Source organism: Exophiala xenobiotica (genome assembly GCF_000835505.1).
Source record: "Exophiala xenobiotica strain CBS 118157 unplaced genomic scaffold supercont1.2, whole genome shotgun sequence".
Classification (NCBI taxonomy): Eukaryota; Fungi; Ascomycota; class Eurotiomycetes; order Chaetothyriales; family Herpotrichiellaceae; genus Exophiala; species Exophiala xenobiotica.
Window position 1 is genome coordinate 211902 of NW_013562493.1, and position 12248 is coordinate 224149.

The 12248-nt window shown below is 51.0% G+C and overlaps 4 protein-coding genes across 4 annotated transcripts; 2 read left to right on the top strand and 2 right to left on the bottom strand.

Annotated features, from left to right (window-relative positions):
- The first annotated feature begins 826 nt into the window (after window positions 1–826).
- PV05_02253 (uncharacterized protein) lies at window positions 827–3037 on the top strand. Its single transcript, XM_013462819.1, has 3 exons — window positions 827–1396; window positions 1454–2165; window positions 2218–3037. The coding sequence occupies exons 1-3, from the start codon at window positions 1327–1329 to the stop codon at window positions 2315–2317; spliced, it is 882 nt and encodes a 293-aa protein (XP_013318273.1). The 5' UTR covers window positions 827–1326; the 3' UTR covers window positions 2318–3037.
- Window positions 3038–3086: 49 nt separating this feature from the next.
- On the bottom strand, window positions 3087–7602 carry PV05_02254 (uncharacterized protein). Its single transcript, XM_013462820.1, has 2 exons — window positions 7487–7602; window positions 3087–7411 (listed from the first exon to the last, which is right to left on the bottom strand). Exons 1-2 carry the CDS (start codon window positions 7568–7570, stop codon window positions 3389–3391), a joined length of 4107 nt encoding a protein of 1368 aa, XP_013318274.1. The 5' UTR covers window positions 7571–7602; the 3' UTR covers window positions 3087–3388.
- Window positions 7603–8497: 895 nt separating this feature from the next.
- PV05_02255 (uncharacterized protein) lies at window positions 8498–9533 on the top strand (the record flags this gene model as incomplete). The annotated part of the gene is made up of 2 exons (XM_013462821.1): window positions 8498–9299; window positions 9361–9533. 2 exons carry the CDS (start codon window positions 8498–8500, stop codon window positions 9531–9533), a joined length of 975 nt encoding a protein of 324 aa, XP_013318275.1.
- Window positions 9534–9935: 402 nt separating this feature from the next.
- Window positions 9936–11935, bottom strand: PV05_02256 (tRNA-intron endonuclease). Its single transcript, XM_013462822.1, has 2 exons — window positions 11774–11935; window positions 9936–11552 (listed from the first exon to the last, which is right to left on the bottom strand). Exon 2 carries the CDS (start codon window positions 11530–11532, stop codon window positions 10024–10026), a length of 1509 nt encoding a protein of 502 aa, XP_013318276.1. The 5' UTR covers window positions 11533–11552; window positions 11774–11935; the 3' UTR covers window positions 9936–10023.
- Window positions 11936–12248: the final 313 nt, after the last annotated feature.

Below are 12248 nucleotides of genomic sequence, written 5' to 3' on the forward strand. Positions count from 1 at the left end.
GGAGGAAATTGGTGGGTGGGATGATGCGTCGAAAACAATATCTTGCCGTGTACTCCGTACCTGTATTCATTTACATCCATCTCGGTCGGCTACGAGTGTCACTCTCCCAGAGTACCATGGGTAGGTCGGATGGATCAGACATGTAAGTTACCCAAGCCTACAAACCTTGTATACACGTCCGGTCTCGAGTGCAGTGTATTCCAGCTCCTCTCAAGTGCCGTCAGCAGGGCATCTATTGTTTTATGTTGACGGTTTTCAGGCGATCGAGTCAGGATCGACATCATTGGTGAAGTGGGAGGGCTTGGAGGACCACGGACAGATCAGGTGGCACTGGAGATCTTGTGGACGAATCATGAACAAGGCAGGTCGATTCAGGCACATGTCCAGTGGCCGGGGTTGGTGTAGCACAACGTTAGGGGTCAGATGGCACCCAGCAGTTTGGACGGGCGAGATGACCTTTTGCACATGTCAGCCGTGGATCAGGATTGGTAGAAGAGCCATGATAATAGAATGTAGAATGAGAGTGGTGTTGAGTGTGTGTACGAGATACTGTGGTGTACTTAGTAAGACAGGCGCAGACACCTTGACATCCGCAAACACACCGAGAGAGATGAGAGAGTGACCAAGAGTGACCACGAGTGACGTAGGGAAGGAGTGGCGGTCTTGGCACGATTCAGCCATTCAGCCCACCCGAGCCACCTAGTTGCAGCCCATGATGAACAGATGAGCAGCTGGAGCAGATCGAGCATGAGCCATGATGAGCCCTCGGAAAGGCAGCCGTCGTGTCAGTAGTTGTAGTTGTACTTGTATATGTTGCCCGCTGGCTGCCTCTCTCGTTTGTTTCTGCACATGCCTCAAGCTTCGATGCTCACAAACTGACCACATCATAATAAACAAGACACCTCGTAACCTCTTCTGATCATCATCACTTCGTCGTCCGGGTAGCATCGACTCTTGCCCCTCAGATACCTCCCTCACCTCCCTCCATCCTCCATCCTCCATCCTCCATCCTTCAGCCTCTGTCCACAGTACTTTTACCCACTTTCTTTAGCTGGACTGGGTCACTGGGTATCCACCGTGTCCAAACGCTTTTTGTCCATCACTTCCACCACCACCGTTTGCTCTTACGGAGTAGGAGCTACTCAAGCAAGACTGCGACCTCATTGTTTGCTCGGCTAACTTGCCTACACTCTTGCCGACTATCCAGAGGCTCATCTTTGTTCTTCCTTGCTGCTCATCGCCCACGTCTCCAACTCTACAACCACGCCGGACTCTCACAACCGACCACCAATATCCTGCACACTACCTATTTCAGACGCCGTCAACATGCCCGTCGAAGTCCGTCACTCACCGCCGCCTTTGCACCACCCTAGTTCGGGTAATATTCGACCGAAAGGTGGGTTACAATTACAATGATCCAGCACACATGGGCCCTGGTACTGACCGTCACCAGGCATCCTGAAGAACCCCTCATTCTCCTCCGCCAGCGGTCGACCAGCCTCACCGATCAAAGAATCATTCCACTTTCCTCCTACTACACCTCTTGATCCCGAAGAAGAGAGGGAATTGACTCTGCAAAACACCCTACAAAATGCCGGTCACCGCCGTTCTTCGTCCGCTGCTAGACGCACTTCCGCATCTCGACGTCATTCCTCTGCTGTGTCCGGCGACCAGCAAGACGACCAGGAAAAGATGCGTTTGAAATGGGATGAAGCCAATTTGTACCTGGCCGAGCAAGAGTCGGGAGGGCGGATGAAAATCACGGAACCAAAGACTCCTTATCAGTACGGCGATGCCATGGAAGAAGACGATGAGGAAGATGTGGCTATCGACCCTCGTTTCGTTAACGTCGATGAAGTTGAAATGGCCAAGAACAAACCCGAAAAGAGACACAGTGAAAGCGACATCCCCGGACTGGAACTAGGTGAACCAGAGGACGAATACGCCGTCGCAACCGGACCAGAAGACGGCCGTATTGTGCGAGCGAGCAGCCTTTCGAGGGAGAGCAGCAAGGAAAAGCATGTTAGTGTCAGTGATGGCAGTGACGGAAATGGCTTTACGGAGCAAGTTGGCATGCCTACGAGAGAAGAACAAGAGAAGCATCGTCAATTTGAAGAGCGGAGAAAGAAGCACTACGAGATGAAGGATATCAAAGGCCTGTTGGGGTGAGCATTCTTTCTACAATGATTGCAGCCAAAGCACTAATGACCTGTACAGTCACCCTGAAGAACTGAATGGCGACGATGACGAAGATGCCCCATCTCCGACCTCCATGCCTCGGAATCTGCCCCAAAGATCCGTTAATGGCGCCCAATAGATGACACCGACTCAATCCTCGCCTAGGGGCTCGATATACCCATTTCTCGAATCAACAAATAAAGAGTTCTCTGGGCGTTGGTGTACATGCATTTGAGCATCGTCGTCATTACAATATCTGTCATACGACTCTCCAGTACAGACACAAAGTTCAACGGAGAATCTCATTTCCTTTGTTTGTCACGTCAATCAGCACGAATCGACCAGTTATTGCTATCGCCGCATGCACCAGAAATGAAATCGCTTTATCCATCTTACACATTGCACAAAATGCATCCGCGTTTGCTTTTTGCAATGCATGACCCCCCTGAGCATGACCTTTCATCTCGTTGTTACAACGACATTGCATCCGAGAACGCTTTTGATCTCACTTCGGAATTTCGTATTTTGTGGAGCAATTCCAGACTCCTGCAGCCTTTGGCTTAGGAGGAGGTCGGGAAGGAGAGGAGAGTTGTGACGGTTGAGGGATGACTGGAAGAGAGCTGTCCGCTATAGGTAATTGTCAATGACAAGCCTGCAGTCGACAAAGGACCGCGATTAATCAGTCTGAGGGACCTGATTCAGAAATTCTATCGCTCCAGCGAGAAGGAGATTGATCGGTCACATTGCGGCTGTGACAATCTGTAGATAGGGCCACCAGTCCAGGAAAAAGGCGAGAATGAGCATTCGTTCAGACTTATAAACCCATCTGCTCAAGTAGGCCGATTTTGGACAAGAGCATCCATTGCCGACACCCACCTCCATGCATGCCAGATCTTCTCTGAATCACGCTCGCATTTATGTGAGGGACTATGATGAACGTGCAGTACCTTCGATGTCGCTATGGCCGTCTACATTTCTCTTCGGCGTTATGTGGTCATTTGATCACACTCCAGGCTATCTCTTCTACCGCGATACTTAGCGATCTGTAGGTATTTCTGTGGTTCAGTATCCAAGGCTGGTGCTGGTAAGCCTTCCATCATTGTGCACAAACCTCCTTGAGACAATGGCAGACATCTGGTATAGATTCAGATATCAGTGCGTCGGCAACATGGTCTGTAGTCCACCCTTATCGACTATCAAGCACGACACCTCAAGGTCCACGTCGAGTTCGAAGTTGCATTCCACCCATCCACAGTTTGCCTAGAATCAGACTCTGCAAAATATCTTCCTTACACATGACCTTGACCTGAGCCTTGTCTTCTCCTGTCAATGTCTGTTGGCTCTTTAGCATTTTGGTCTTATTCCGGCCCTTCTGCGTTGACACCGATGTGGGTTGCGAGAAGAGGGCCTTTGCGCTGTCTACATCTCCATCGTCAACAAAGACATAGCTGACAGCATCATTTGCGTCAGTGCCTTGGTTTTCAACAGCCGCTTTGGCAGACGCCAGATCAGGAACCGACACGACATCTCCAGCGCCGAGAGCTCGAATGAAAAACAAGTATGCTTTTCGCGTCTCGTTGTCTTTGCCCAGAGCCACGACCGCGGAAGAGCCATTTAATATGGTCGGTCTTGAAGTGATCATGTCGGCTACTCTGGCTGAATTGGTGTGAGTAAGAGGCAAGGTCCTCGATCTGATAGCACCATCTAACTCTGCGCTTGCTCCGGCGGGTAAGAGGTACGTACTCCAGTCAACGAGCTCGTCTGCTTGGATGCATGCTTCGACCCATCTGCCATTCAGACAAGGGACGGCAAGGGCCAGCGCCTGCATGTATTTCGGTTTGCGAGAGTGACAATCTGTCAAGAGTGCGGTAAAAGACAGGTCGGCGAATTGTGGTTTCAATTCTATCGAATCCGTCTCGAGCAGGTCAGGAAATGAGTCCCGCAACACCAGGCCTCCCTCTTTCCGAATGTGACGTGCTAGTTTGTCTTTGCGCTTTTCGTCATACGAGATTGCGAACGCCATGTTCGTGAAGATTCCACCCGGCACATGGATCGAAGCGGACACCGCCGCAGCAGTAGCGCCTCTGCGATGCCGGGATTGTGGTGTGCTTGGTGTGGAACTTCGTCCGACAGGCGTTGAGACTCCCGAAAGTGACCCTTGCAGAGCCATTGCTTTGTGTTTGTAGCTTCTGTCCTTCATTTGCCCCCACATGTTGCTGTCCAAGTAGATCGAGGCTACAGGGACTTCTTGGACCGAATCTGTCGACAGATCTGCAGGGAGGCTCTTCCGCTGCTTTGGAGAAACGAGCAAATTCTTGTAGCCTCGTATATCAGTGATAGCTTGCGTCCCATCTTTTGCAGGGATTTTGTCGCTGAATGCTTTGATAACATAAGACACTTTAGGGAACCCCTGCATGTTGACCTTGACTAAATCCCCAATATGCAGGTCCAAACTGCGTATTCCGTGTTGGTCGATCTCTTCAGGGTCATATCCTTCCCATTGAACTCGGTATCTGCTTGATTCTGCATCCACAAGACCAAGACATCTTGCCGGATAATAAGCGCGAGTTTTGCCATTGAAGCACGCAAAGACCATGTTGGGAGCGACGGGCACATCGTCCGAGGAGGGTTGGACGATTGTGTTAGCTTCTTCCTCCACATTTTCTGGATGATGGGGAGGTCTATCAATAAGTCTGTCTTCAGTATTTTCGACTTCTGCAGGTATCGTCTTCGTCGAGGCGGCTTTCTTACTGCTCACTGTCCCTGTCTGAGTCGACCTTTTCTTGCTCGCTGGGCCATCAATATCCGCGGCCTTTCGCTTCAATACGGAAGTAGGTTTTGCTGGCACAGCCTTTTGCGGAGGGGATGCGTCAAGATCCCATTGAGAAGTTCGAGTCTGGGTAGACACGGCTGGAGGAGGTACTTTCGAGGCCTCCAGTATTTTCGCAGATGGCTTCCTCAAGCGCCGCGAATACGTCGGTGTCGTCACTTGGGTTACTGAGGGGTACTTCAAATGATTGCTGTTTGAGCGTGGACTGCTGGGGTCGTCCATGTTTGAAAGACTCTCATGTGGACCGGTTTGGCTGAGGTCGGACACGCGCTCTGCAAGAGTCTTTCCACCTTCTTCCTGCTGATCATCATGCATGCTTACTTGGTGGGCGACATCGATGACAGGCTTACAGATAAGTGGACCTCTCCTTTCAGGGCTTTGAAAGGCAGGGTCCAGCTGCAAGGCATCGTTCGCATTGAAGCTCAACTGAGACTTCAAGGGCGAGGGCTCGGCTGCAATCTCAGCCATACGTCTGCGTTTGCGGGTGGGCGTCGTGTCTGTCACGAGCGGCGTGCTCGTTTCAATGGCGTTCGGCCGTTCCACGTGTGCTGTGGGAGTTGGGATATGAGATTGGGCTGTCTCAAAGTCAACGCGACTGGTACTCTCTGGATCACCACGTTTATCGTCACTAGCTGATCTGGAGGCTGGGACTTGCTGCTCATTTGAGCTTGTCTCTGGAATGGTACTCTGAGGGGGCCGGCTACTTTGGATATTGGGAGGATTCGCACCGGAGGCACTAGGAGGAGACACAGGTGCATCTTGCAGGTTGCCACCCATGTTCGAAGTTTCGTCAATCTCCTCTGCTCGTGGGATTCCGGTTGTTGGCGCAGATGGGGTTGGGGATTGCGGTACAAAATCGAGACTTCCAGCAGCAGGAGTTGAGTTTGGCGCCTGACTAAGTTTCTGGAGTCGTCTCCGTGACTGTGAAGATTGAGAATCAGCCACTGCGAACGGCTGTGAACTGTGAAGCGGGTGAATATCACCACTTCTACGGCGCCCATGTCTTAGGGACGGACTATCCTCCAGCTGCGAGGGAGCACCGTTGGCAATACGAAACAGTCTCGCCGCCGTTTCAGGAACTTGGCTACCATTGTCGAGAAAGTTTTCCTTGTCCTCTTCATCTAGAGGGACTAACGCTTGACTAGAGCGGGCGACAGCTATCTCGACGGCATCCTCGTGGTCTGTTTCCTGTTCGCTATCATCGACCGGAATGGGAGAATTCGTCTTCGTCGGGCTTGATGCTTCTATGAACCTGGTAGTAGTACGTCGTGACAGAAGTCCAGGTGGTGAACTTCGACTTGGACTCCGGATCGGAGAAGACTTTGACATAGAGGGACCACGAAGAGGACGTCTCGAGGGCGAAGAAAGTCGCTGAATCTTTTCTTGTACCCGCCGGTCAATCTCCCGTCGCCGCCGGTACTTGACCACCGAGTCTGGTTCCTCACCGAAATCGTCATCGTCATCGTCATTTTCCTCGTCGAAGGCCTGCTGCTGTTCAAGTTGCGCTTGTCGTGCACGGGCGGCCAGCTCCTCTCTGACAGAAATATAACGTGAAGCTGGTTCAGTCGATGCTCTCTGAAAGGGGACGATCGGTTTCATGGGCGAGCTTGTAGCGGTCATGGGACGCGGCTGCAGCTCGATCTTTGGGGACGGTCGGTCGGACGGAAGATCACCGTGGACATTCTGTACGAAAGGCGAAGTGTCTGCTTGGGTTGCGGCAAAAGCCTGACTGAGTCCTATGACATTTGCCTGGTTATTTGTGCCATTGTGTAGCAGCGGATTGCGTGGTAACTCTGGGCTGTCAATCACATCGCTATTGAATTTTCTCTTTCTGCCTGCGGTTGCCGGCGTCTTGAAACGTTGAGACTCGGGAAACTGGGAAAGCGCATGCTGGCTCTGGGTAGGGGAGAAATCGACCGGATCTGAATCGAGTTCAATCGGGCCTTCCTTGCGTGTCACTAGGCTTGACAATAGATCGATGTGCCCCTCATCGCCTTCCTGAAGCGATAGTTGTGGTGACTCTTCCTCCACAACCTCCGTATCATCCTGCGCATGTTGTAATTGCCTCTCACTCCGGCTCCTATTCTGCAGCAAGATGGTATAATGGGACTGCGACAGCTCTTGTGTTGGTGCATCGCTACCCTGTCTGTTCATCTTCTGGGCCACAGTAACAGCTGTCTTGGGGGCGGTCGCGGGCCGGAGGGACTTGAGGGGACTCTCGACATTGGAAAGCTGCTGAGACTCGACAACGGTGCTGGCAAGTTCAGGTGCAGTATCTTTGCTTGGGGCCGGATCTGGGTTGGTTGATCTGATGGGAGACAGTTGGGCGAAAGCGTGCTTGATGGCGGTAAGTTGTTGTTGCGCGACGAGGCTGTGATTTGAGTCCGGCTGTTCATGGGTCGACTATGGCGCAACTAGCGTTCAGTATTTGGCGACGAACCAGGCATCGACGACCAGGGTGGTTTGTTTGCCACTCACCTCTAGACCATGAAGAACCGCAAACTTGATGCTTGATATGTCTATGCTCTCGCTCTCTGTATCGAGAAGTATCGGACCCTCCATGACATTATTCTCGTTACCCTGCTTGAAAAGGGAAAAATGTTGTACCAATGCATTGGGATATTGCTCGTGTCAAGATCGCTGGCGCGTGCGCGTGCCACTTTATTAGACGCGAACAAATGGATTTTGCGGGGCAGAAACCAACTCATGCACTAACCGTAACTGTATTGGCTTCACAAGGCTGTGGATTGGCAACACACGTGCACAGCCTCGCCTTCACCCTTTTCGCTAGCCACACTTCTTCTGCGCTGCTCTTTAGAGAATCACTTGTGATAGCACATTGCCCTGGTCACTTCGACTTATATGACTTGCCTCAGATATGCCGAAGACAATGAATCAGAATTAGACAAGGAAGTACTTTTACCTTTATGACTTTCTGCACTATTAACGTGAAACGTGTCAACGAGCTGCGATAACAAAAAGCTAGATATCCTGTCTCGTCTGCACCATTCACAAGACAGAATATGCAAGAGAACAATTCATTATATATGGTTGCACTCGATTTGCAGGTTTAGCAGGTATCTTTCCATTTTGCGTCACTCCAAAGGCACTACTGCCGATGAGAGTGGCTGGTTGCTGCACCTTGAAGCATTCACGAAATGGAAGATTGCAGTTATTGTCCTAGTAACCTGGTAACCAGAGCTGCAAACACCTTAGTCGACGTTGCAGACACTAAAGAGCTGCCATCGCTACTGGTTGGCGATTTCAACAAGTACCCAGATGGAACCCGTTCCCCACGTTTTCTTTCCCACGTCCAGGGTGACATCTTCGACTGTTCGGCTACACCGCTCCCTGCTTTAACGCGGAGCATTTCACGGCCTAACACTCTGAGGAGTTTCTAACAATGTCATTCCTCGGGAGCATTGAATCCCTGCACAGTCTCTTGTAGGAACACGGTTCTTTGCAGGAGCTGCCAAACAGTGATTTGAGATGGTCGACTTCAACTCGTCCCAAGTGACCATCCCAGACCACTTCGGCATTAATTTTACCTCGGTTGTGCACACGCATGCCGAAGGCCCAACACGGCCAGAGAACAACAAGGTCTCGTCGCCTTTTGTGGTCGTCGTCACCGGCGCGGGCAAAGGGCTGGGGTATCATATTGCTCTTGCGTGCGCTCGAGCCGGTGCCACGGGCCTATGTATTTCTAGTCGAACGCAGTCGAACCTTGATGCCCTCGAGAATGATTTGCGAAAACTCAATCCTGAGGTCGAGGTCCTGAAGCAAACATGTGATACAGCGGATCCGCAGGCCGTGAACGGGCTCGCAGAGGCAGTAGCTACCGTGTTCAGCGGCCGGTTGGATGTGGTCATCGCCAATGCAGGCGTGATAAGTCGGTACTTGTACGACACAGATGCTGAAACGGGTGAGCAGACGTATCGAAGGCTTCCCGTGTGCATCGTTGAGGACGATGATTTTGCCCGCGTCACGTCCATCAATTACCTGGGCAGCTACTATGTGGCCAAGTACTTCACGCCTGGATTGGTTTCCGGATCCAACCCGTCCGCGATCAGGGCGTATGGCGTCATAACGAGCACGGCGGCACCTTGCTACGACAGCAAGTTTGTGCCTACAGCGTACAATATAAGCAAATTAGCCAACGTGCGAATGGCGGAGTATATGCACAACGACCATGAAAGAAGTGGATTGCAGGCGTTTGCGGTCCATCCGGGAGCCGTACTCACGCCGCAGACCGAAAGGCATAGCACACGGGAGGGCGATGGGTGGGATACGCGTGAGTTTGCGGAAATGACCAAGTCGGGATGGTATTGTGCTGACTTAGGGGATGTGCATAGTCTTGACTGACGACGTCGGTTTGTGCGGAGGGTTCCTGACCTGGTTGACGAAGGAGAGGAGGGAGTGGCTGAGTGGCAGATATCTTGCTGTCACCTGGGATGTGGACGAGCTTGCGAAGATGGAGGATGAAATTGTGGTAAAGGATAAGCTGAAGTTCAGAATGGTTGTTTAGCTAGCCCCAAATGTTGAGTGGAAGCGTAACGGACGGAATTGAGTCAATGGTACCTTGTTGCTTCACGTCAGCTCATGTGCACTACTCGATCTTTACTCTGTCTTTGCTGGCAATGACCAAGCAGTGACCCAAGAGACGACAAAGAAGTGGAGTGACCGAGACTCCTGTAGCCAGCAATGACTCGGCACGGCCACCTGGGAGACTGTCATTAGTACGGCAAGAGCACACGAGGGCCGAAGAGACATTTCTCATAGAACACAAAACGGAGATCGAGGCATCTCTTCTAATGAGACACCCGACGTTGTGATGGCACATAAGCGGTACTGCGCAAGCCCGCAAGAAGAGGTAAGGACATCAGGAACAAGTCTGACCAAGGCAGTGGATCGGAAACGTCTCGTCATATCTGTTCCAGTGTCGAACTCGACACAAAGGCTGGCAATTGTCATGATTTCATGTATTCTACAAAAATGAATCGTGCAGTCGTCAATCGTCAATCTCGACTTCTGTTCGGAGTCCAGCGCCGTACATTAACGTCTCGAATCTTATACCGTGCAAGAAGCATTCCAATGTCAATTTGCCGGCCTTTTTCGTCCTCCTTCAACGGAGGTGGTACATCCACATAGCACAAGACCAGCTGTTTGTGCACCTGTGCCTGAACTCGGTTGACTCCATGCAGCCACCACCACGACTTCTTGGTTTTCTGCTCAGCCAACTTTCTGTTCTGGGATGAATCTGTCCAGTGGGGATGGCTGTATGAAGGAATAATAATCACGGCAAATTCTGCATGCGAGAACGCAGGACCGCGATTGTAGAGTAAATAATCGGTGGAGAATTTGACTCCTGATCGAACTACCCAACCGAGAGAGCGGTAATGATGATAGACAGCGTATGAGAGCATGAAGGGGTCGTCGGGCTCTGCGGTCATTGACAAGCTTCTCGGAGGAGAGAATGAGTGTCGCCGAAAGAGGGATAATTGAGATGATGGAGGTAGAACAGCATCGCTGTCGTCACAGTAGACTTGGAGCAGTCCCAGCCCATAGGAGAGGAAAAATGCCTCCTCAAGTGACAAGTTCAGGTGTTCCTGATTTTCCTGAACAGGTTCTTTTGGTGATTGCACTTCTTCTAGCGGCGACGAACCAGGACCTTTAATGGGAGATATGATAGGTGAACTCAAATCAAATTCCCTTGCTTCAATTGTAGGCGAGAAGCGGACAGTCTTGGTTCGCTGCATTCGCTTTACCGGTCGACCGTCAATGTGACTAGCCTCTGATGATGTTGATGTTGGCGGAGGTGTTGGGATGCCATTTGCCTCAATGACTTTCTTCCATTCGTGAAATCCATCTATGGAACAATTCTCTTTGTCCTCTTCATTTTCGGGTGTCGCGGTGCCGTTGGCAGAGTCCAGCACGCTCCCAATATCACTGAGGTCTCGAGCGTTCGTCTTCAAGACATTTTCTGACAGAACACCATTCACATGGCTGTTGGTGGCATCGTTCGTCTGCGATTCTTCAGCCAGTTTTTGCTCTATTTCTTCTTGTTCTTTCCGAGCCCGTTCTTGCTTCCCCTGTCGTCTCGCCTGTCGACGTTGGGCTGTATTCTCTTCTGCGGTAACCCCTTTTTTCTTGCGATTGTCTAACCATGTCGGCTCGCTTCGACTTAAGCTACCTCGGCCAAAGAATCCCATCTCCCATAGTTTACGGATTGTTTCTGGATCTGTAACGTGGATGGATGAGGTTGCTGACGAGAAATAGCCTTTGTATGTCGGTCTCGACGGCGGAGCCAGGACCTGAGCAAGGTAGGATAGAGCAATTGCGACCAAGGACAACGGATTGTGTGGGATGAGGACAGGAAGTGGATAGATTTCAACGGGAAGGAGATTTCGGTGGATGTAGTTGTAGTTGGGTCTGCGAGATCGCTTTTGTGGTTTTGGGGCTGTGGCCTTCGCCGATGAGGCTGGGTCTGCCTGGCTCATCGTTGATACAGCTGCGGAGGTAGCCATACTGAGTCATGGCATCAAGTCTGAGCAGTTTCTTGGTCAGCCTTGTACGTCAAAGAACAGTCAGAAGGCGAAGAAATTTGTAGGATTTGAACCATCAGATACCGTTGTAGTCTAATACAAGTGCACACATCAGAGGGAGCTGAAATCAAAGTGCTACCCTCCTAGGCAAAAGAAAGGAGTCATCACGGGAAAATAGAGCAATGTGTAGGTGGAGTGATGTTGTAAGGTTGGGCAGACTTACTTCACTTCCGTTGTGCCGCAGGACGACAGGAGATGAAGGTCATGAATGTGACGTCCGACAAGGCATTGATGCGGGATGAGACGCCTCGCTTGTTGTTGATGGGCTTGCGCTGATCAAGAAGCAGAATAGGTTGATGTAAGAAGTGCGTTTGTTGGCTGCAATAATCCCGAAAACCTATTCTTGTGCTTTCGGTCGCGCGGGGAAATTTTTTTCGTTGCAGTTGCAAGTTGCCGATCTTGTCCTCCAACCACAATCTGCCAATTTCTGTCTCATTATTTCTTTTGGCGAGTGCAGGAAAGAATTGTCGTTGAGAGTCAAGCAAAACTGGTGCCATCCCGACAAAATGCATTTGATGTACAATGAAGACCCGGTCACGGGAAAAAGAGTCTACACGCTGAAAAAAGTCCTGGATGGCGTCGTCACAAAATCGGCGCATCCCGCGAGATTTTCACCCGATGACAAGTATTCGAGGTAA

Excerpts from the sequence above, each read along its gene's own strand:
- PV05_02256 (XM_013462822.1), bottom strand. The coding sequence starts at position 11,532 with ATGGCTACCTCCGCAGCTGTATCAACGATGAGCCAGGCAGACCCAGCC.
- PV05_02254 (XM_013462820.1), bottom strand. The coding sequence starts at position 7,570 with ATGGAGGGTCCGATACTTCTCGATACAGAGAGCGAGAGCATAGACATA. Across the intron at positions 7,412-7,486 it reads CGGTTCTTCATGGTCTAGAG|TCGACCCATGAACAGCCGGA; the intron begins GTGAGTGGCAAA and ends GTTGCGCCATAG.
- PV05_02253 (XM_013462819.1), top strand. The coding sequence starts at position 1,327 with ATGCCCGTCGAAGTCCGTCACTCACCGCCGCCTTTGCACCACCCTAGT. Across the intron at positions 1,397-1,453 it reads GGGTAATATTCGACCGAAAG|GCATCCTGAAGAACCCCTCA; the intron begins GTGGGTTACAAT and ends GACCGTCACCAG. Across the intron at positions 2,166-2,217 it reads GATATCAAAGGCCTGTTGGG|TCACCCTGAAGAACTGAATG; the intron begins GTGAGCATTCTT and ends TGACCTGTACAG.